Below are 24,591 nucleotides of genomic sequence, written 5' to 3'. Positions count from 1 at the left end.
ACCAAGAGTGTTGAAAAGTCAGAACAGATCATCAGGTATAGTTGCATCAGGTGAACAGAAAATTTGGTTCTGATTAATACATTTCATCATTGGTTTTCAAACATTTTAGCACCAGGACCCACTTTTTAGAGTGACAATCTGTCAGGACCCACCAGAAGTGATGTCATTAACCTATAAATGATGCAAAGGCCAGAAGTGACATTAATTTAGGCTTCAATCCTAAGCCATAATCAGCCCAAAGGTCCCAGTGTGCTTGTTGTGCTGTTATTTTTCCACAGCTCAGAATTCAAACATTCCAGATTGGAAGTCAAAGTGGAATGCAGACTCTGATCCTTCTCCAATCACACAGTCCTCCCCCTTTTCCAACGTCCCATCTTCCCACCTATTCAGGGTAAAGCACCATGCTTCACTCCCACCAGGAGCTCTGTACCCTGTATTTTCAGCTCTGTATTTTCAATGGTGGTCACACTAGGTGCTATGCAACCCACCTGGAATTGGCTCACAACTCAGTGTTTGAGAAACACTGCAGTCATACTTATTGTTCCCTGCTAGCAAAGAGGATTGATACTTGTTTCCCTAAGTTCTAGAATCGGTATAGCTTGCTTCGTTTATGTTTGTGGGTTAGCCTGTGTGTCAAGCGGTCTCTCCCCCGGTCTCTCCCCCCCCCCACACACACACATTCCATCCCTTCCCCATACCATTTCATCTCCAGTCTGAGGGAACTGCCTCTTTTCATGGAGCATAAACACACTGGGAACTCTTGAGCCTTGACTAATTTTATAGGGCTATGCTCAACAAGTCATGCAGAATGAAATGCTCCTTTCGCCCAACAAGTTTGAGAAATACTGAATGAGAGAAATGAAGCACATAAATAAGATACAAAATACTGCATACTAGCATACCAAGATATACTTCTAGAGGACCTAAGATTACACAGGCCTACAAAATTGAGGGTCAGAAAAGTTTTTCCCAAACTTTATGGTGGTTTGATATGAATTTGGGGTGCCGATTCCAAAAATGGCATCTGTTTTGCACTATCACGTCTAGTTTTGGAGATACAGTATAGCCTCATTAGTGAATGGTTCAAGCAGCTTTCTCATGAGGGAGCCGCTTGAACCATTCACTAAAGAGGCTATACTATTTCTCCAAAACTAGACATGATAGGGCAAAATGGATGCCATTTTTTGACTCGGTACCCCAAATATACCCAGGAATTGGTGTAAAGTTTAAGGAAGCAAAATGCTTGTTGGCCTGTGTTACCAGATGTCAACCCAGAGAACTGATGAAGCAGGAGATAAGGTAGTTGGAGTGTGCTACTCCTGCCCTCTTCTCCTCCTTCAATGTATTCCCTTTTCTTCCTTCCCTGAACTATACAGCAAACCTAGAGTCTTACTACAAAGGGAACTAGAAGTGTCAAGAGGATCAGGGAAGATGACACAAGTACCTCCCCTCTCCTTGCTTAGTAGGTTTTGCTCTTGCTTTTTGAAGTAAATAAGCATTCAAGCGACTTGAAAACTGTGCTTTCCATAATTCCCCCCCTCCCCCAAATATGTCCTAACTTCAAGCAGAGTATTTTTAGCAGTTCAATGACAGGCAGAATGTCAACAAATGCCACTTTTCCTAGCATGGAGATACTCCTGTTAGGAAGAGATGCACCTCAAATTTCTGCCTGTCATGCAACTAAAGTTCTCAGAGCCTGTACTGGGAGCTGAGAAAAGGAGCATCCAAGTAGAAATCCTTTTTCTTTCAGAACAGCACCTTCTGTTGAAGAAACTGCTTCAGACAAGAAGCACCAATATTGTTTCCATGCTACACATTTTCTCAAAACAGAAACCTCAGAATTGCTCCTGATGACAAACTCTATAGTGGCAATTGGTGAAAAATACAAAATTCTTTATTTCACAGTTGTATATGCTATATAACTATGCATGATTCTGTCTTTTTGTAATTTTATATTGCAAAATTCCTGAGACTGGGATCTTTTTTTAAAACAAAACAAAACCTGACCTTCGGTTGCTGTGGGGAAAGTGCAAGGAAAGTCCACCTGCAGGATAGACACACCAGAGAACTCTATTGACTGATTATGTGAGCAACAAGAACATACAACTACACTGAGCAGTAATTATCAGATTCACCATGACACCTGTAAGGAATAGCTCCCACACATCCCATTGGAGACAGGTTTTAACTACTTCTGCCGTTTGCCTCAGTGGCTTGAGCCCAACTGCTTAAGCCACAAAGGGAGATATTCCAGGTCTGTACATTTGGTACTGCAGCATAACCAAGAGCATGAGGTCTTTAGAGGGAAACGCAAGAGACAGTCTATAACAGGGATGATCCAGAAGTCAGAACAGAGTAATTCTCATAGCCAGACCTGTCTCTTGTTGTGTTCGCCGTGTAAATAAAGACAGCTTATTAAACCCAAAGTGGATGCAGGGATTGAAGAGAAATGTTTGTGGCTGCTTCAAATGTAGAACATATTTTCTTAACTGCATTTGAAATATCTTATGTGCGCACACACACACACACACACACACACACACACACACACACCTACCTCTCAATCACCATTATCTATTCATCTGTGGAATTCCCTTCTCATAGACACCTGCCTCTATAAAGCCAGTTAGGGGGACAGGCCATAAATTCCCAGTAATGCAGTAGTTCATAGATCAGAAAACTGTTGGGTGCATATGGCTTGTTCTTTATGAAAACCAGGCTGACAGTCAGCATGGTTTTTATTTACTTAAATATATTTTACTGTCATACAAGGCAAGATAGATAGGCAGGAAAAGATCTGGCTGGTTCCATCTGTGAAACTGACTACATAATCTTCCCTACACAGCTAGCACCATGGTCCACAGACCCATTCCTTTCCACAAGAATCCCTTCTGAACCTAGCACCTGTGCCACACATCTTTCCAAGCATCCTAATCTCTCTGTATACTTTCTTCAGTTGTGCTGTCTTCTTAGACGCCTGTCTCTAGCTTCCCTTGCCTTTTGCAGCTATCCAGTTCAGCACCCAGCTCTCTTGCATCAAGCATCTATATTCCTTCCCCTGCCAAAACCCCACAGGACCTATATAATTATCATTCCACTTTCGCTAAACTGACCTTCCCTTATAGTAGCTGCATTGACTTTCAACATTCTGTGACTGATCTCTTCCCACCAGAAGTTCAAATGTTTGCAAACATACCCTATAAAATCAAGGCAACCTAACCAATGGATAACTGAGATTTGGAGCCAGCAGCATGTTCTCTCTCTCTCCCCCTCCCCCTTAATAAAGATATTCCGATGAATATGAGAGATGTAAAAACTAAAGATTCCAGACTCCATAGCTGCTTGTTATATGCTCATTAAACTATGTAACTGCTCTTCTTTAGTCTTTAGGGACTACAATGGTTTTCCATAAGTTCTTATATATAAATAACTTCCATTTGTTCCACAATCTCTCCCCAAACATGCACAAAGTCTTACAGAAAAAAATTACCAAACACTTTGCGCTTTGCTCCAGTTTATTAAAATGTAAAACAAGTTTTAGTTACCAACCTTCCCCCAGTCCCCATATTAAATATAAACCCACTGGAGAGCCAAGCTCCATCTCCTCCCCCAGTTCTGAGCTTGCCTGCTCCCTGGTCATAGCACCAGGCTGACCAATACATCACACTCTGCTGAAGAGTTCATGGCAACTGCTGATAGTAGCAAGGTAAGGTGAAGTCCACACTTCTCGAGCCCAGCAGGTGGCAAAGGATGGCAGGCAGTGCCAGAAACACAGTTTATGCTCACAGCGCCAGATCCAGCCTAGCAGCAGGGGCAGCTTGACTCTCCTACTGAAAGTTCTTGCCAAGACAATGTTGCCTTCTTACCCCTACCAATACTAATCTGAGGCCAAGGAGGCCTGGGTCATAATTCCATGGGATGAGCCACAAGACAAATGACAACAGTAGGAATCCCACCCTCAGAAAAATCCTCATACCCAATCTGGAGTGTTCATTAAGTTAGCACTAAATCTGCAACAACAGGATTGAGCAATGCTCCCAACAGATCAGGTTTCTTGCCCCATTCTGTCCAGGAGCCAGCAACCCAGCCTCTTCTACTTCAGCCCAGTCCCACTTGCTGCTTACACAGACGTTCTTTCTAAAAGCCCTGCAACCCCTACCCAGGGCAGGAGGGTCAGCACTGAGCAGCCCAAGGCAGGGAGTTCCAGGGCAGGTCCTGCCTGCCCTTGTTTGAGGCTTGCAGCTGCCCTAGGGAAGAAACTGGGTCTGTGCTAGGACACAGAGCAAGACAAAAATGGGACCAGAACCAACAATGTCTGATTCCCATCTACTGTTCGCTATGTAGCCTGTAAGGCCAACCAGAACTTCAACCCTGGGCACCAAGCCTCAACAGTAATTTCCAAGTCTTTACCACCACTACGGGAAGTAAGTGCAGTGGAGATGGTGAGGCAGGCAGGCCCTGGCCCCAGTCCTCATGTGCTATTGCCCTGTTCCTGCTCAAAGAGCACCATGGCCAGCTGGGCACGGGAACCCAGGCCCTCCAAACTGCTCTGCACACAACGGTGATACTGTTCCTCACTCAGCCGTGGATTGCAACTATGTGGCCTGTAGTGCTGCAAGAGGGCGGGCTCTACTGCTCGGAAAACATGCAGGTTTGAATACTTGACAAATAGGTCATAAATGTCCATTGTCTCCAGGATGTCCTCGTTGTCCTGGGCATCAGCTGCCATGCGAGTGCGTGCTGCCATGTAGTCAGCATTGTAGAAGCAAGCTTCATTGAAAGCATCTCGGTCAAAGTGGCCAGCATCACGCACAAGGTCCAAGCCAGAGAGGGGTGAAGGTTGGTTGCGGAAGGCGATGGTGGGATTGTAGCCCTGGAAGTGGATGGGGAAGAACACCTGCCAGCTATTGATGGTGTTCATGCGGCAGCGGTTGAGGAACTCAGTGGTGACCTCAGTGCTCACACCAGCCACAAAGAAAAGTGTGTCCACTGGGTGTTTCTTGGAGATGATATCCATCACCTTGATCTGGGAGGGTGCATCTGTCTTGACACTGATCCAGGGGATTTTCACCTGTGTGTAGCGCTGCTCATACTCTGAGATGCGTGCTTTCACTGCCCCAAAGACATCGTTCTGAGCCACTTGCTGAGCCTCAAAGGGATCATAAATGAAGAGGAAGGTGAGCACGGCATTCTCAGTATTTTCAAAAGCTGCAGCAGCATAGACTTCTAGGAAGCGTGATGCATAATCTCGCTCTGGGGCTGTTAATGGCAGGATGACGTTGACCCGGCTAGCCTCAGTCACATAGGGCATAGGGATTATCTCCACCTCACTGAGGGGGCGTAGTAAATGCACACGCTTGACCAGTGAACGGCTGTGTCCTTTCTGGGTTACCAGCTCCAGCTGCAGATCCAGTGTGTACTCCATTCCTCGTGTAGGATCAAAACGGCGGTACCCATTCAACAACTGCTGTTTGCGCACATGAAGTACTGGCTGGTACCGATGGTTCAACTCTTCTATGGCTGCAGTAACCACATCGGCCACATCAGCTGCATCTGCTCCTCTGAGCTCACACTTGGGGGCCCCATCCACACAGGCAAAGGCTGCTTCTTCAGTAAAGTAATCCCAGCGCAGCACCTCGAAGCGTGTCTTGGGCTGGAAAGAGGGTGCAATGCCAATGGGCCATGTAGCACTCAGGTCACCATCTGCAGACAGGCTGCTGGTGTTCTGGATCTCCAGCTGCAATGACAGAGAGTATAAGAGGGTCATAAGAGTCAGCAAGAATGGATGAAAGCCACCAAAAGGACTCTGGCACACTCCCAATGCTCACTCGGCCTATGGTGAAGAGCAGTTCCTCCTTTTAGCCCCAAATGGGCCAACACAAACACTATCTTGCTTCTCTCGCACCATTCCCATTCAGGGACATCCTCAGAAGCGTCAGACCCTCTATCAGCAATCCTTCTGTGTGGTGTCATCAGACATTCACTACCAATTACACTTATTTATAAAAGAATTTTTTGCAAATGTGGAACTATGTAATCATTATGCATTTTCCTGTAGCATTGCTGTGATGAAGGCAAAGTCACGATTCTTCTCATTTTACCAAAGAGGGAAAGGAAGTGCCAACTTATCCCAAGATCACACACCAACTCAAGGCAGAGGAAGGTCTCAAACCCCAATCTCCCAGAGCAAAAGCAATTCTTCTCCCACCAACATGTCCCTCCAGGCTTTCAGAACCATTTCCTGCCACTTCCACCAGCTACCCCAAGTGAGCAACTGCATTTAATAAACCTTCTACACAAATACATGGCTAGGCACCAATAAACATATCAGAAAGTTCAGCACAGACATCCCTCCAATAGACAACCTTTTGCCAGGAAGCAACAACAGGCGAGAGCCATTTGCCTACTGTCTGGTTTGTTGGATCCCCAGAGGCATCTGGTTTGTCACTACAGTTAACAGGACGCTGGGCTAGATGGGCTTATGACATAATCCAGTAGGGTTCTTCTTAGAAACAGTTCCATCATAGTCTTGATCACTACCAGGCTGCCTGGTATCAGCTGCTGTTTCACAACAGCTAGTTCAAAGTTCAGTGCTTAGAGAACAAGGGAAGCAGAAAGTACCATTCTGTGCAACAGACCCACACCACTCAAGAAACTGTACTAGTGGTAACTGTAAGCTTCCAACAAAACTGTATCAAAATGCAATTCCTGTCAATAATGGTGGGTTGGAACTCCTACTCAACATCAGCACCATTGAAAGGAGCACTAGAGGACAGCAGAGTGTGTGGAGTTATACCATCCTGTCACCTGGTGGCAGTATGGCATCACAGTAAGAGCCTAGCATCGAAAATATATGCATTGTGCCCCATGAAGACTTCATAAAGTGATAGAGAGGCTATGACTGCAAGTACCCATACTTAAGCCAAGGTCCTTATATGCATCTCTGAATGTATGAATCTAGACATACACAATACGATCTGCTCAGGTCTTTAAACACTACTGAGACTGCATACATATCACCCTTGGAGACAGGAAGCAGGCAATTCTAGAGAAGTCCAGGTAGAAAACTGTTGTCCACACAATGCTTCTACAGGTCACAGCACATTCAAAATGCACTTCTTCTGCACTGCCATAAGCAAACTGCAAAAGATTGGAACTTGCCATCTGGTGCAAAATCTAATATTCTGATATTTTCAGTTTTCATTCTATTTCTCAAGGGAGATTGTAGCTCCAATGATAACAAAGGCTACATTGCCAACATTTTCACGTCTCTCTCCTTCCATTCCCCAGTTTGTCAGGAGATTCTAAGTTCTTAGAAAATATGCTTATGGAAACAGAATAAATGTAAGCAGAGTCCCATCGCTCTACATATTTGGTATCATTTACTCTGAGTACAAAAACTGGGTTTCCTTGTAAGAAGTCATGCTCAGAATTCAAGAGAGGAGAACAGCAAGACAAGAGACTGAAGTTGCAGCCAACTCTGCAGCACTCTAACAGCTGAAGACCAAGCTTATGCACTGAGGAATGGCACAAGGATGAGCAGGGGATTTAGGCTAATGGCATTATTCAAGACTACGTATCATTGCAGGCAGCCTTTTGGTCTGTAACCCAAGTCCCCCATAGCAAGCAAAGAATTTGCCACCTCTGCTTCACATATTTCAAAGTCTATCTCCACCCCTCCTGGGACCAAAAGCTCCCATCATTAACATTAGTGGACTGGTTCTTTAATCAAACCCCATCTACATGCTCCAGGTTCTTAGGCTGACAACTGCAACTGCTAAAAATTAAGAATGCTCTTTGCAAGTGTTGGCACTCTGGCAACCACTCTTTCAAAAACTGTGTACATCTGCCAACCAGGTAATCATGTCTTTCACTTGTCAAATGGATGCATTATGAATGCAGAGGAGCTAGCCCAGATTAGTCAGGAATTGTTGCCTTCAGGAGTGACAGCCCAGACTATTCCTGACTCCACCTCAAATCTCTTTCAAAAGGGAAATGGCTCTCTGGGTCACATTTTACAATCAAGCAAAAGAAAAGTCCAGTCAGCCACCACCTGAAGAACGGGTCAGATCTGGCCCCTAATTTCTTAGCAAATTAGCCTGAGGGCCAGCCTTCCCATGCTCCATTGCAATAAAGTACCAATGCCAGTGTATTCTACCTCACACATTTAGCACCGGGGCCCACTTTTTAAGAATGAGAATCTATCAGGACCCACCAGAAGTGATGTCATGACTGGAAGTGACATCATAAAGCAGGAAATTTTTAACAATCCTAGGCTGCAATCCTACCCACACTTACCCAGGAATAAGTTCCATTTACTATTATTGTTAAAAGAATATACATAGTAGCTTGTTAAAAGTACAGGTCTGTAACATTTCCCCAAATGCAGCCACATCCCATGGTAGTATCAAGTCTAATATATTAAAATAAAATATTGAAATGAATGGGAACCCACCTGAAATTGGCTCACGACCCACCTAGTGTTTCTCAAACTAAGTCAGGACCCACTATCTAGCTTAGAGCACACGTAGTTAGTAGCTATACTTTTGTTTGTTTTGATTTATGCATGCCTTGATTTAGCATTGTCTCAAATAATTGTGAATGTCTAGTTTTTGCTTGCAGTCAAATCAAGATTTTGGCTCTGCCCTCAAAGCTTGCCTAACCCATATATGCTCTTAAGACTATTTTATTATCCTTTTGGAGTGATATCAGGCTGGTAGCAGCACTGCCCCCAAAGGTTCAAGTTCCCTGCACTCCCTGTGGCCTTTATCCAGTACATATAATTGGAATCTGAAGTAAGGGGGGAAATGTGATGACCTAGGGCAGTTGTCTTGATGTAGGATAATCTATAGTCAGATTGATGTAGCTTTTGGTGTGAAATGGGTAGATCGTACACAACTTCAGTTTTTATTTAAAATATTTATAGCCTGCCTTCCCTACACCAATTACCACCCTCTAAAACTCCTTTTTTGGTGCCTAAAGAGAAGGGTTTACCATCTTTCAATATTTTTTACTGCTTAGATTAATATGGTACTATTATTAAAGAAAAAAATTTCATTAGGCACAGCAAATTGCAATGGATTATACAGAGTTAGCTTAGTAAATTATATAATTACCTCGATTAATCTCACCCTGATGTTTATCTGTGTTCAAACACCACCTGCTGTTCAGGGATCATGTCTTACATGCTGGGGGCCAATCAAGCACCTCAGTGAGAGTTTGCTTCTTCTCCAGAGAAAGCTCTATAGCCTTCAAAAAAGCACTGCTGTTATCTAACCACTGTACGTACATTCCATTACTTTCTTTTCACTTCAAAGAGAACCTGAAGGCTTGTAGTATTCTATTATCTGGTTCTGGGGATCAACTCTCAGTTCCCCAAAGTATTTTTTTCCCTTGCTTGCAGTTTCTAATTTTTAAAATGGATTTTCATTTTTATTACACCCTTTACTGCATATTATTTTATTAAAAAAAACTCCAACTGCCAACTGGCAGGGGAACCATATAAATAAATCATTTAAAAACTTATTACAACCTGGGGCAGTAGACTCAAATTTTAATTTACAGTCATACGAAGAAAAGTAAAACTCAATGAATAATACTAATCAATGTAATTTAATGCAACAACTGAGCGCTTGTATGCATTTTGGTTCAGTATCTTACCATTTTCCAAGCAGGCGCCATATGTCTTAATATTCTGTACTTTTTATTTCATAAACAAAGCATTTAATGTTACAGTCTACAAAAACAAAGATGCTGCCCAGTTCAAACTCTGCAGCAACATGAGGAATTACAGGCTGTGAGCCAAAGATCCATTCTGGTAGACAGCCATGTGCCCCGCAATTAGATTTAAGAATCAGATGACCATCATGGTTCATCGGCCATTATACCAAATCTGGGAATCTAGGAATTTCCCTTCTTTTGTTTGCTTAACAAACATGCACAATGCTGCCCGACTTCCACATTTGGGAACTTTGTTTAAAGGTTTTATTTAAAGTAACCACTGCAATGACGCATAGTAAGCTTCAGGTTGAGATTCAGTGCAAAAAGTCATATGTTCAGACATCAACACTGGATGCTTCAAAACATTCTAGAAGCTGTCAGTCAGTCAGTGCTATAAATTTATACTGCCCAACACCACAGTAAATGCAGCTGAGAACTGAAAGGGGGACCAAGATAAAGACAGATGTTCTGGGAGAAGAGAGCACTCTGCCCCAGCTCAGAAGGTAGAAGCCCAGGCCCTAGGTCCTCTGCTGCATGCCCATCTTACCTGTAACTGCTGGATCTCCTGATAAGTGCGTTCGAGCTCCACACGGGCAAAATGTCTGTGTAGTCGGTACATCTGCAAAGGATCCAGCACGGGATGCACTGTCAACGCAGCATTAAATTGTGGGTCACTCTCCTTCTCAGGGTCTATGTTCTTTCCAAGCTCGAAGTACTGGTAACGTAGGCCCTGGGGAGGGAGGGAGGGAGAGAAAGGTAACATAATGGGAAGTTTGATCTAGTCCAGCACATACACTCTCTGCCTGGTATTCTTCAATTTTAACCAAAATAAAGTCCACCAGGTTTGCCCTAGAGGGCAAGTGCAATTGAGAACCCATCTTTTTTTTTTTTATGGGTAATCCAGACCTTCAGAACTTTTCTCCCCTTGAAATAGTCTCTCTTTTCAGAGGGAGCAAAAACATCCACTTTTGACTGTGGTTTCAGAGATTAAACTGATTAAATTATTCTTGATGTTGATTTGTTTTTTTGCTTCTGAACATCTGTTTTGATTATCCTGCTGTTGTGGCTTTTTGATTTGATTTATTTTTGTCAAATCTGAATTGTTTTAACTGCAAACTTCCTTGAGAACCTTTATGGACAAAAGGCCATCTGCAAATACAGTAGGCATACATACATAAACTAGCACACTCACATAAGGATTCCATCATATCCTCTCCTCCCAGGCTACATTGCCTCTCTCTGAAACCTTCATGGTCAAATTTCTTTCTCCTTGAACTATGTAAAAGTGCCAGGCATTTTTTCTGGTCTTACCCAGCATAACTGATAACACTTTAGGTTGTGATGGGGAAAGTGGGAGGGAGAGAAAAGGAGAGCTGTGTTCATTCAGAGTACAGCTTAATGCCAGGCCATCCCACATACAAAGTTTGATTAAGAAGTGTTAAATGATTAAGAAAACTATCAAGGTTTAAAGGATTAAGTTAATAGTATTCACATTTCAGAAACCATACAGTCAATGAAGCAGCTACTGTGATGTTTTTCCTTACAGGGAATGAATGAATGAATGAATATATATATAAAATCACATCAAAACAGACCCTTGTGCAATTGTCATACAAAGCTAAGGTAATTGAGGGTGTCTACTTCTTCCCCACATATGAAGATTATCTCCATGAAGAAAACATGTTGCACATCAAGTGGCCCACAGGGTACAAGGGAAAGGGACGAGGAGAGTTAGGCAGCTCAGTGGAATAGGTCCTCACCTCGTGCTCTGCCACGCAGTCCACTCCTGTGTAATCAATGATGCAACGCCCCAGCCATTCATCTGGCCGGGCACTCAAGATGTCATTCCTGCAGCTTTCCAAGTGAGGCTGCAACCGTAGGAGCAAGGCGCGAGAAAGTAGGTAGCCAAAGCCGCCATAGCAGTAGCGCCCTTGAGTGTCCCCACCAATGAACTCCTCAGGCCGGCCCATATAGAGCAGAGTGTCAATGCTGAGATGAGAGGCCAAGTGGGTCACACGATGCGCCTCTGTGTATGTGTCATCCTGCACCAGGAAAACCCAGTCAAAGTCCGATATGTAATGATCCAGCACATACTTAATTGTCTGGTACATGTTCCAGATGGGCCTCTCATCACCATGTGTCACTACCATCATGCCATGTGGCACCTTGCGCCCTCGTGTCCCTGTGAAGTAAACCAGGCGCTCTAGTCGGTGACCCAGCGTACGGTTCACTGCCACTGCCAGGGAGTGCAATGTGTTCTTTGAGGTCAACACCCCCACAAAGAGGCGCTGTCGCATGCCCAGCTCTGTGCTGATGTATCGAGTCCTTCAGAAACAGGGAGGGAAGACAGAAAGAAAGACAGGTAAGTAGATATTTCCCACATACAACACATATACCTTACCTCCAGAGAAAGAATAATCTCCACCCTACATTTCTAATTAGGTCCTCAAATTTCTCATAAAATAATAAGCTTTTCTTGTAGAAGGACTGGTATCCCCCAATAATCAGACTTCTCAAACCCTACCTGTTCCATGAAGTCATTGCTTCATTTGCATCATCACACCTCTACAGTGGCATGGGAGTAGCTTCCTTGCAGTGCTATCCCACATGGCCACACAGCATATATATGAATACTGAAACCACATGGGCAGGCCAATGTCATGGATCTTTTCAGCCCAACCCTGACCCTCTCAGCAGGGAAAGTGACAACTTGAAGAGAAAGATGCAGTAGGTTCCAATTTTTTATACATATGCTGTAGTCATGTGGGACAGTACCACAGGAAAGCAGTAAGCAGATGGCCTGGACGGGCACGGGTTCAGTACCAGGCCAGGTGGAATCTGCTCAGCCAGGGCTCTCCTTCGGCATTTCATTCATTAGCTAAGAGCGTGGTTTGGAGAGAGAATGGAGCCTTAATACCTGACCACAATCAAGTCTCAAGGAAGCGCTGCTGCAACCCTCCTTGTCATTGTACTTTATACTGCAAGTTCCTAGGACCACTGATTTTACTTATGCTACCCCATAAGATGTCACATACATTAATATTAATATTAATAAATAATAATAGTTTTTTCAGGGTTGGGCAATAATTGTACAGCTGTTACTCAGCTGTTGCATAGGGTCTGTCTCAGCACACTAGACTAAATGGTTTTTCCACCACCACCCCCACCCCACCACACAGCACTTTATAGGCGCAGAACGTGAGTAACAGAGAGCAACTTCACTGCTGCCACCCACTCTCACTGCTGCCACTTCACTACCCACTACTCTCCTCATCTGGGGTAGCCTTCTATCTGACCGAGAGGTTTGCTAAAGCTTCACATCATTCTTGTCAGCCAGGAAATCTGAACCTACTTCCAAGCCCAGGGTCTATTTCAGCATTTTTCATCAGGATTCCACAGGGGGCTCTCAGGGGCTCAGTGACCACATGGAACTCTCTATGCTTGTGTATCATGCAGGGTTGTAGTTGCCCTAGAGCAGGGGTCTCCAAACCTTTTGGCCAGAGGGCCACATGAAATATCTGGTGCAGTGCTGAGGGCCAGAAAAAAAATTAAATAAATTAGAGATGGAACTTTGATGAATGAATAAAAGAATGAGTGGGCTCATTCACTCAGCCTCTCTGGCTCTCAGAACACCCTCCAGATGCAACCAGAGCACAGCTCTGGTCATGTCCAGTTGAGTGGGCCAGAGGCTTTCAGGGGACAAGAGGTTGGCCGTGGACCGGATAGAGGCTCACCGCGGGCCGCATCTGGCCCCTGGGCCAGGGTTTGGAAACCCCTGCCCTAGAGCACTGCTTCCCCAGGTTACCAAAGACAATGCTCTAGCCCCTCTCTTTTCGGACTGCCCCCCCCCCATTCAGTCTTGCTTCTTTGCCTTTTTGAAATGGCAAGGACTAACCCAGGACAAAAGGAAATGAGCAAAGTAGAGCTAGTGAGAGTCTGGTCCATCATTCTCCCCATTTCCTTCCTTCTTCAAACGCTTGCCTTGCCTTTTCAAAAGACAGAGCAGAGGAAGGAGAAGGAGCAGGCCAGGCACAGAAGCAGCCATCACCCACTTTAAGAAAGAGCTAGCCAGGAAGGGGAAGAAGAGCCAGCAGTTGCCCAAAGTAAGATGCCTAAGTGATGATCTGCACAAGAATCCCAGTAACAGCTGAAAAATGGAGCATGTGGATTGTTTGTGAGATGGAGAGGTTGAAAATTACAATGAACTGATGGAGAGATAAAAACAGGTGCCTTTTCCAGATACAAGCCAAAGTGTCTACTAACATGCCCAGAACGTTTCACAAGTAAAAGAATCAGTCCGTTCAAAATGTTTTGATGCTTTGTTTACTTGAGTCGTATACTTTTGTACATAGTACATGGGTTCTTGGCGTTCAGGGGCTTGGCCTGTGGGTATTCCTCAAGATGCAATTATGTTACAAGGGTGCCACAACCCAAAAAGGGGTTAAAAACACAGGCCTAAGTAATATTCGGAAAGGCTGAAAGCACCAACCATAACATTTATACCAGTACATTGACCCTTTTTATGCAGCTTTTATGATTGATGAATGACTTTGTGGCTATTCTCCTTACATTTTTTTTTAATGTGTTGATTTGGGGAGGGGGGTATGTTGGGACTGCACTAGACTTCAGCTAATGAATGAAATGCCCAAGGATAGCCTGGCTGAGCAGATTCTGCCTGGCCCAGTACTGAACCCTTGCCTGTCCAGACCAGCTACAAAGCCATCTGCAGCCTCCATCACTACGTGGCCCCCTAAGGAGCTAATCATAATCCTTAGCTGAGTAGCAACAAGCAGCTACAACTTGAAACTTTAGGGGTGGGGGAGAACTGACACCAGAACTCCAGTTGCTTAATGATGGTTCAAGTTGCAACCTGGTCGCTGCAGTTACAGGTCCTGAACGACAATCATGGGAAAAGATACACATTGCTATTCCCCACTTAGGTAGGGGCTTGTGGTAGCAAGAAGAGACAGACTTGCTATGGGAGTCAGGGGAGCATGGATCTGGCTTACAGCAGAGATATTGCCGTGGGGGTTGGGAGGCAGGTGGTCTGTCTCTTACAATTAGTTTCAGATTTTAATTATTCAAATACAGCAGGAAACCACTCCTACCCACCCCCATCTCCAACTCCCTCACACAGTGGGCTCATTCAGCCCCTCCACTTCCTGTCCATCCTGCCCACACACACCCTCCCTTTCTGGGGACAACACAGCTCATTCAGTCCCTCATCCCTGGGCCCCCCAATTCCTACTGTTGGTCTCAGCCAGTACACAGATTCTGAGTTCTGAGCACACAGGCGAAAGAGAAGGGAACATTAAGAAACCTGGCAGGAGGGATCATAGAAGTCAGGAAGACAATTGAAACAGGAGCTTCCTTCATACATTAGGATTGGGAAAAGACATGGGGACAGAAACTGGGAGACAGGAGCTTAGAACAGCAGTACCTTACTACTGAGAGGGGCAGCAACAAGAAGCCAGTACACCCTGCAGAGGCAGGCCAGGGTGGGGTGGGGAAGCTGGTGAAGACAGAGACAGTAACACACACACTGAATATGGCACAGAGAAAGAGAGAGAGAGTGTGTGTGTTAAAGATAAAAGCTTGGCACTGTTAAGCCTTGTAAGGAACAGAACAATTCCCCAGAAAGGAAAGGCTTCAGAAGCCTAATAAGGGTATCTACAAATAAATCCAGCCTTCTGGACTGACAACAGACAGCATTAACCCCCAGTAATCATGACACTTGCAAAGGCTGAGAATGAGTAACCTCCCCATAAGTGTCACAATTTTCCAACAAAGGAATTTGGCAACTGGCAAATGAACATGTGGCTACAGGAGCTCAAGTCTGTTGGCTTTCCTCCTCTAGTGCACGCATGCACCCACACACCAAATTCATTCCCATTCCAAAGAGGACACAACACATCCCAGGACCCAGCTGCATTTTACCAAAAGCTTGGGTGCAGCAACCTGGGACTCTGGGGTCAACACTATAACTCAAAATGAAACAGAAGCTTCCAGCTCAGCTAAGCACATAACTACAGAGTTCTTATTTAGAGGATTGGGCCCACCCCTTACTGGCACAAAGGGCTAGCAGGGAATACTACAAGACCAATGCAGGCTACACAAACTGCTTTGAGCATGGGAGGGTCCAAGGGGGGAAAGTACGCCTCCTCCCTAGGGATACTTTCAGCACACTAGTTGATATGCTACAACACCTAACTAGGTACAAGGAGAACTGTGGAGAGAAATGGTTGATTGAGACCAAGGTGAATGACCTCAGAAAAAAGGAAGGCTCAGATAAGATAAGAGGCAAACTCTCTAGTGGTGAAAACAAGCCAGAGCAGCTGAACCTAGAGATAAGATAAGGGAGAATAAGCCCAAACAAACTATCTGGGGAAGACAAGAAGTGCCATGATACATTAGAAAATTATTCTCCACCCCGACCCTGAAGATCTTTACTTAGAAGTTAGTCTCCTTTATTTCAATTTGTGTTTACAAACAATTTAATATAGCGACCCACTCTTCTCCATGACCCATCACCTCCTATCACTATCACATCTGGGAAGAGATGGGGAGAGTAGGGGAACTCACAATGAGAAAAGAAGCAGAAGGATCTCACACACACACCCCTCTCACTCACTCGGCCTCCACGCTACCTTCGGTCATGCTATCATCATGTGAGGCTACGCATACAGCTAATTACCTTTGTTCTGTCCAAAAAGTCAAGATGCACACAACACAACATGGTGTCATTAAATCCCTGCTCTCTCTCCCCTACTGCTTGACAGGTTGCATGCATCAGCCTGGGTTCTCCCTCCTAGAAGAGGGCCCCATAGTGTCTGCCGCTCAGATGTTTTGCTGGGACAGAGACCGCTCTTCTTAGGTGGGCAGCAAATAAAAGACTAAAACACTGTAGGCAGGATGCGTGTATTTTAGGGCCAAACTGAAAATATGGAAAGCAATTCCCAGAGAAGAGGTACAAAGCAGTTAAATGAAACCCCATTTCATCTGTGCCAAACACAGAGCCAGTAATTCCCTGCTGAGCAACCTGAGCTGAGAGAAAAACACAAGAACACTCATCAATGGGTTGGAACACTCGTCAATGGACTGTCCATTTGACCATCATCATTTTACCAAATATTCCATGAGGCCAATACCATTACTGTGTAGGTAGTATCAAACCTTTTAAATTTCATTACAATATCGTGTCTTAGATGAAAACTAAAACAAAAAGACTACCCCCTAACCCTGCATCAGTCAGGGACAACGTAGCAGCATAGTAAAGCTTCTCCTACTAGCCATCTTCTATAACAGCAAACATTTCCAAATAAGAACAGGTATGTGACAAAGGTTACTGCCTAGGTCTAGGACCATCCCATGAGTCCATCATGTTTGCCACAGAAACCAAGGAACAATTACCTCCTTCATGTTAATTCTGATGATGCTTGATGAATTGGCTTCCTGCCTGTCTGGCATAACTTGCCTTAGATCCAACTTTTAAAAAATAGTTATTTTGCTTTATTTTTGTTGTAATCTCTTATCTTTCTTTAAAACTTGCAACTGCAGGTGAATCCTAACATCCTAGAATAAAAACCAACTATATGGTGAATCACTCACATTTATAGAAACTTTATCCAATATTATTAAAAGTTATAAATAGGCTACATATTTAGAAATAGGCTATCTCAAAAGGCCAGGTGCAAAGAAGTAGCAACAGGATGCGGGTCTCCTGCTGTCCTGTGTGCTCCTTGAGGCATCTGTGGGCCACAGTGAGATATAGGAAGCTAGACCACATGGGCCTTTGGACTGATCCAGCAAGGTTCTTCTGGTGTTCTTATAATCATTATTTTTTTTAATTAACTTGTTTCTTGCCGACATATAGAATTTCTTTTTCAAAAAGCAGATAGGTGAGTGCTCTATTACAGTAGAACAGTGATAAATGCCTAAGGCAGGGGTGCCCAAACCCCGGCCCTGGGGCCACTTGCGGCCCTTGAGGCCTCTCAATGCGGCCCTGAGGGAGCCCCCAGTCTCCAATGAGCCTCTGGCCCTGTAGAGATTTGTTGGAGCCCGCACTGGCCCAACGCAACTGCTCTCAGTATGAGAGCGACTGTTTGACCTCTCGAATGAGCTGTGGGATGAGGGCTCCCTCTACTGCTTGCTGTTTCACATCTGTGATGCAGTAGCAGTAGCAAAGGAAAGGCCAGCCTTGCTTTGTGCAAGGCCTTTTAGAGGCCTTGTGCTATTGCAAGACCTTCATTCATTCATATAAGTTCATCTTTAATATATTAATTTATGTAAACTTATGTAAATTTATTCAAATTTTAAATATAAATTAATTCTTTTTTCCCCAGCCCCCAACACAGTGTCAGAGAGATGATGTGGCCCTCCTGCCAAAAACTTTGGACACCCCATTTGCCTGAAAATAACATCCGAAGGTAGCCTGTTCAAGGCCACCAGCACCGTGTGAACTTGAAGCAGCTGACAAGCTGGGCCAAGCTATTCCATCTGCTCTGAGCGTGGGAGGATGGAGGCCAGAATGTGCGACCAGATCAAGAAAGAAACATCTGAGTGTTGTGGTTTCTTGAAAGATAGAAACCTTCTTTCAAATTGCAAAAATCCCTAAGGGGATTTAAATTGCCTGCCTATGTAAACCGCCTTGAATAAAGTCTAAGGAGAAATCTGAGGACCAAGAAAGGTGGTTCAGAAATACCTGTATTATTATTATTATTATTATTATTATTATTATTATTATTAGTGCAATGGAAATGCTAACTTGAATGAAAAATGCACTTTTCCAGTGTCAAAATACAGTATTACCTTTTGAGAGCTGAGAAGTTCATATCTACGTACATCCAACCTTTCTGCCATGCAATTCAACAGAGTGTATGAAATAAAACAGTATCCCTGCTTCAGAAACACTTCCTTGAAGGAAGATGCTTGAATCACTCCAACAATACATTCATTACTTAAAAAGTGACTATCTGGACAGGTTCAAAGGAAGCTCCAGAGGTGACTCACAGCCCAATCCTGAGCTGCCTGGAGCACGGGGCTGCAGTGGTTCCAAAAATGGCTGCTGCTGCATCCTGTGCGCTCTGGGTAGCCACTGGCAACTCCTCAGGAGAAGGGAACTTCCCACATTGCAGGGCTACTTGATTCACCATGAACCCAAAGCTCGGCAATGAATCAAGAATCTCCATGTCATGCGGTGAGCCTGACACAGAGGCTCTGGATCGTCCCTCCCTCCTTCCTCCCTCCCTACTCCCTCCCCAGGGCACACCTCCTCCCTGCCCTCTCCCCACCTCCCCAGAATGCCAACTCCCCGCCTCTCCCCACACCTCCACTTACCTCTCCACTACTCAGTGGTCTGCACAACCGCCGAATGGCAGAGCTCCAGTGGCCGCCCTGCAGTAGCCCTGTGCTGGGCTACCACTGGCGCTTGCCCTGCACTAGGGCCCGCAAACGTGCCTTATGGCCTGTTTGTGACAGTGCATGCTAGCAGTAAGCCAGAGTGCACTGTTCAGGATTAGGCCCTCAGCTGACACTGTAGAAGAGCAGCAGGCATCATGCTCAGTTAATAGTCAAGAGCCCGCTATCACCACTCTAGCCCACCTCCTTCCAAGAGAAACTATTTGAATAGAAGGACTTCCTGAGTAGCTACAGATTAGTCCCAATATTTCCTATGGGAGTTTATTTTATTTATTTACATTTTTATACCACCCTTCCTCCAAGGAGCTCAGAGTGGTGCGCATAGTTAGTTCCTCTCCTCAGGGTGGTGTACATAGTTTCTCTCCATCTTTTGTCCTCACAACAAACCTGTGAGGTAAGTGAGGCTAAGGGACAGTGACTGGCCCAAGGTCACCCAGGAAGCTTCATGGCTGAGTAGGGATTTGACCCAGGCTCTTTCACGTCCAAGTCCAGCTCCCAAACCACTACTATACCATCCTGAGCAGCAGCCTGAGGAAAAAAGAGGTAAGGCAAAAAGAAGGCCAAGACCACCACAGTGCTTACTGCTCACTCTCAGGAAATAGTTCTGCAGAAAACAAAGTAACCCATGCCAGACAGGTCTCCTGTAGCATAGGCTCCCCATAAATCTTCCATTGAAGGTTGACGACTATTGTTAGAGAACAGTTTCTTGAACACCCAACTAGACCACAAAGAGCCTAAAACAAATCAAGTTGAACTTTTATCTTCAACCCAAGTTTTCATCACAGGAAAGGATCCATGAATCTGCAGTCAGGGACAGACTGAGCTACCTGCAACAGTGTGCCCATGTTCTTAGCTTAGGATGTGGATGTGATTATCATACGAGTATATAGCAAGGGTGTCCAAACTTTTTGGCAGGCAGGCCACATCAACTCTCTGACACTGTGTGGGGGGCCAGGAAAAAAAAATTTAATTTACATTTCAAATTTGAATAAATTTACTTAAATGAATATATTAGAGATGGAACTTATATGAATGAATAAAGGTCTTGCAATAGCTCAAGGCCTATAAAAGGCCTTGCACAAAGGCCAGCCTTTCCTTTGCTGCCACTGCTGCATTACAGATGTGAAACAGCAATCAGTAGAGGGAGCCCTCGTCCCACAGCTCATGCAAGAGGTCAAATAGTTGGCTGTCACACTGAGAGCAGTTGCATCAGGCCAGCACGGGCTCCAGTAAGTCTCCGGAGGGCCAGAGGCTCATTGGAGACTGGGGTCTCCCTGAGGGCCGGATTGGAAGTCCTTGACGGCCACAAGTGGCCCCAGGGCCAGGGTTTGGGCACCCCTGACATATAGTCAGGTAGATGGTATCTAAGGGGTATGAATTCAAGTCTCATCTGTATCAGTGAAGTTAGTGGTTTGGGATTTGGGCTTAAAACTTGGAAGGTCCAGGTTCACACCACTGATCAGTCATGAAGCTTCCTGGGTGACCTTGGACTAGTCACTGTCTCTCAGCCTCACCTACCTTACAGGGTTGTTGTGAGGACAAAAGGAGGGGAGAAACTATGTACACCACCTGGAGCTCCTTGGAGGAAGGGTGGTACAAAAATAATGTGACTTTGGAAAGGCAATGTCTCTCAGCACAAATTATCTCATCATTTGCATCACAGGGTTGTTGTGAGGACAAACTAAAACAAATTGTACCTGTTTAATTCAGCAGCCTGCTTTTACATGCAGAAAATACTGTTACATAAATGTTTGTCACTATGAGCAAAAACTATATAGACTATATATAGATAATATGGTAAATTTACAGTGCAATCCTAACTTGTGCTGAAACAGGCAGGCCAGTGAGCCTGTACTGTATCCAGTGCAACGTTCAGGCGCTTAGTGGCTCAGCCAGGGGCAAGAGGAATAACATTCCCTTACCCCGGGGATAGCCACTGTGGCCCCAATGGGGCTACTCAGATCTGCTACACCTCCGGAAGTAGCGCAAATCCGAGTAGCCCAGGCCTGGCTCAGGCTGCACAGGAATGGGGTTAGCATTCAGCATAACTGCCAGATCCTGGCCCCCATCTCCTGCTCCTCTCCTGCCTGCCCCCAGGAAGGCCCACCACCCACCTTCTCCCCACCCAGGAATAAGATTGGTCAGTGCAAACTCACCTTCCCCGGGGCCTGTGATGGCATGGTTCAGTGACTAACATAAGAACAGCCCCACTGGATCAGGCCATAGGCCCATCTAGTCCAGCTTCCTGTATCTCACAGCGGCCCACCAAATGCCCCAGGGAGCACACCAGATAACAAGAGACGTCATCCTGGTGCCCTCCCTTGCATCTGGCATTCTGACATAGCCCATTTCTAAAATCAGGAGGTTGTGTATACGCATCATGGCTTGTACCCCGTAATGGATTTTTCCTCCAGAAACTTGTCCAATCCCCTTTTAAAGGTGTCCAGGCTAGACGCCGTCAACACATCCTGTGGCAAGGAGTTCCACAGACCAACCACAAGCTGAGTAAAGAAATATTTTCTCTTGTCTGTTCTAACTCTCCCAACACTCAATTTTAGTGGATGTCCCCTGGTTCTGGTGTTATGTGAGAGTGTAAAGAGCATCTCCCTATCCACTCTGTCCATCCCCTGCATAAGGGTACAATCCTAAAATGACATTAGGCCGGTGCAAGTCCCTTGCACCGGCCTAACTGCCTCCGGAGTGCACAAATGTGCACTACTGTTTTTGACCTTTAAAGCCCTATACTGACTGGTTTTGACCTTTAAAGCCCTATACTGCTCTGGGCCAGGCTATCTGGCTCGTCCTCTCAAGTCATCAGAGCAGGCCTTTTTACAAGTGCCACCGCCCAAGGTGGTTCGTGGGGCAGCGGCAAGAAATAGGGCCTTCTCAGTAGTGGCACCAACATTGTGGAACACCCTTCCCCTTGACTTGAGAATGGCTCCCTCTTGAGTTTTTTTGGTGAGGCCTGAAGACCCTGCTCTTTAAACAAGCCTTCTAATTCCTTGGCCTTTTTAACACTTTTATACATCTTTTAGTTTCTTTTGACAGGCTGGACTCCTCTATGATTTGCTGTTTTATGCTCTTTTTATTCTGACGTTATTCTTACTACTGTTTTAATGGCCTCTGTTAATGTGTTTTTAATATGTTTTTATCTGTGTTAAATCATGCTTTTTAAAATTGTTTTTACACGTTGTAAGCCGCCCTGGGTCCCTTTCAGGGAGAAGGTCGGGATACAAATAAAGTTTACTACTACTACTACTACTACTACTACTAATGCACTTTTGCTACACTCCTGGGCTGGCGTAAGGGACTTGCGCCGGCCTATACGATTGCGCCCTTAGTCACTAAACCCCAGCAGCATAACAAAAACGGTACAGACTATCCCCAGAGGGACCTTAAATCATGCCAGAGAACAGTACACCAAGAGCACAGAACGGGACAGAAACTGTGGCAGGGTCATCAGTAAGGAACCACACAAGGTCTTGTCAAGATTACCGCTGGAAAACGGTGCCCCCCTCTGCGCGCACCCTCCCCACTGCTTTCCTTTCCCCATAGATACCTGATGGTTTTCTTGGCAGCCTTGCCTGGGTTCGGAGGCTTGTAGGGCAGGACACGGGGCTCCCAGGTCTGTCCAGGCTCCACGCCCAGCCCCGCAGACACAGAGTTCGGCTTTCGGGCAGCGTTGCCCTGGCCCCCTGGCTGCTGCTGCTGCTGCTCCAGACCTCCATCTCGCAGGCCGCCCTGGCCGGGCCCACAGGGCTCCTCCACCCAGGTGACGCTGAGGAGGCTGAGCGTGAAGCCCAGGGAGACCCCCACCACCACAGGCCCCACAGGGCGCAGAAGCGACAGGACCAAGGAGAAGCGCATGGCACTGGTGGGGCGGGAGGGCTGTCAGGGGGGCAGGGGGTCCAGGGAGGGAAGGAGCTCCAGAGGCACCTGCGCAGGTGAGGGTGGAGGGGAGGACCAGTGGGGCAGTGCTGGGGCAGGGCCCGGGAAGGTCACGAGAGGGCCTCCCCAGGGGGGCCCGGAAGGGAGGCTCCTATGCGACGAGAGGGCGAAGGGGGAGGGGAGCGAACCCGGGACCGGCTTCGGGTCCTGCGAGGGGGGAGGGGCAGCCGCTGCCAGGCAACGGAAGAGGCGGGCCCGCTCCAGGTCCAGAACTCTTGCGCGAGCTGAGCCTATTGGTGCAGCCGTTCCATCCTGTCTCGAGGAGGGGGGGCGCTCTCGCGGAAGGGGGAAGGGGCGCGAGGAGGCGTCACCTCTCGCTTGTCTTCAGGAGCCGCCGCCGCCGCCGCCGGCGCCGTCCGACGTGTCACCTCCGCGCAGCCCTGCCCCCTTCGCCACCCGTCATCCGCCAGGCCACGCCCCCTCGGAGCCAGGAGCCAATCCCCGTTCGAGGATGCGCTTCGTCAGAGCCCGCCTTAGAATTCTGACAAAGTTGCGGGGGGACGTAATTGCCTGCAGGAGGGAAGTGTTGGGGCGCCGGTGGGCTAGGCGCGTCTACTCGACCTGGTGCTGGGCCGCTCTGCTGTTGCAAAGCCGGGGAACTTCAGTGGGAAAGCAAGAGTTAAAAAAGGGCCTCACTGCCCAGCCTATGGGGGTCTACTCAGAAGTAAGTCCCATTAGAGTCAATGGGGCTTACTCCCAGGAAAGTGGGGAATAGAATGGCAGCCTGAGAGCCCAATCTGAGGCATGTCTACTCAGAAGTAAGTCCCATTAGAGTCAATGGGGCTTACTCCCAGGAAAGTGGGGATAGGATGGCAGCCTGAGAGCCCAATCCCAGAAGTAAGAGCCATTAGTGTCAATGGGGCTTACTCCCAAGAAAGTGGGGATAGGATTGGTCTGAGAAGCGCTTTGTTCTCACACAGAAACTCATTGGCTGCCAATGACAGAAGAGAAAATGTGTAAATCTTGTTCTTATTTTCAAGATATGAGAGAGCTCAATCCTCATGCTGGGAGAGCCCAATTATAATGGAGGCCAAATAAATTGCTTCCGCAGGCCACAGTCCACCCACAGGCCTTATGTATGACATCCCTGAATGGGCTATGCCACTTTGGACTGTACCTGGAGAAATGCTCTCAGAATCCTATGTAAGAATTAATAAATCCAATGCCATCGAAAACTAGCAGAGCAGAGGGAGGCCTGCACCACAACTTTTTCTCTGTTATGCTAGTTTTCTCCTTACAGGGAGCTTTATTAATATGTGAGGGATACAAAATTATCACACAATGTGTGATATAGTCCCATTTTACCACTTCGGGACTTCACCACTTCCCAATCCTAAATCAAAACACTATGTGAAGGACGTTATTTGACATACTGTCATGATCATTATAATAAAGAGCAAAGTACTCCAAGGAAGGAAATACTACAGGTTTCCATACTTAAGGAGCTCATTTCCTTTGTCTGAATCTGATGTGCTGAATTTGGAGCTCTTGCCCCTTGTTCTTCAC

General features: G+C 46.0%; 1 protein-coding gene across 1 annotated transcript; it reads right to left on the bottom strand.

Moving 5' to 3' along the window:
* Window positions 1-3,497: 3,497 nt before the first annotated feature.
* On the bottom strand, window positions 3,498-23,383 carry CHPF (chondroitin polymerizing factor). The gene is made up of 4 exons (XM_066631502.1): window positions 22,697-23,383; window positions 11,481-12,045; window positions 10,268-10,450; window positions 3,498-5,737 (listed from the first exon to the last, which is right to left on the bottom strand). The coding sequence occupies exons 1-4, from the start codon at window positions 23,002-23,004 to the stop codon at window positions 4,472-4,474; spliced, it is 2,322 nt and encodes a 773-aa protein (XP_066487599.1). The 5' UTR covers window positions 23,005-23,383; the 3' UTR covers window positions 3,498-4,471.
* Between the last annotated feature and the right edge of the window lie 1,208 nt (window positions 23,384-24,591).

This window comes from Tiliqua scincoides, chromosome 1, assembly GCF_035046505.1.
Source record: "Tiliqua scincoides isolate rTilSci1 chromosome 1, rTilSci1.hap2, whole genome shotgun sequence".
Classification (NCBI taxonomy): domain Eukaryota; kingdom Metazoa; phylum Chordata; class Lepidosauria; order Squamata; family Scincidae; genus Tiliqua; species Tiliqua scincoides.
Note: the sequence above shows the minus strand (reverse complement) of the source record. Positions and strands in the feature narration are given on the sequence as shown.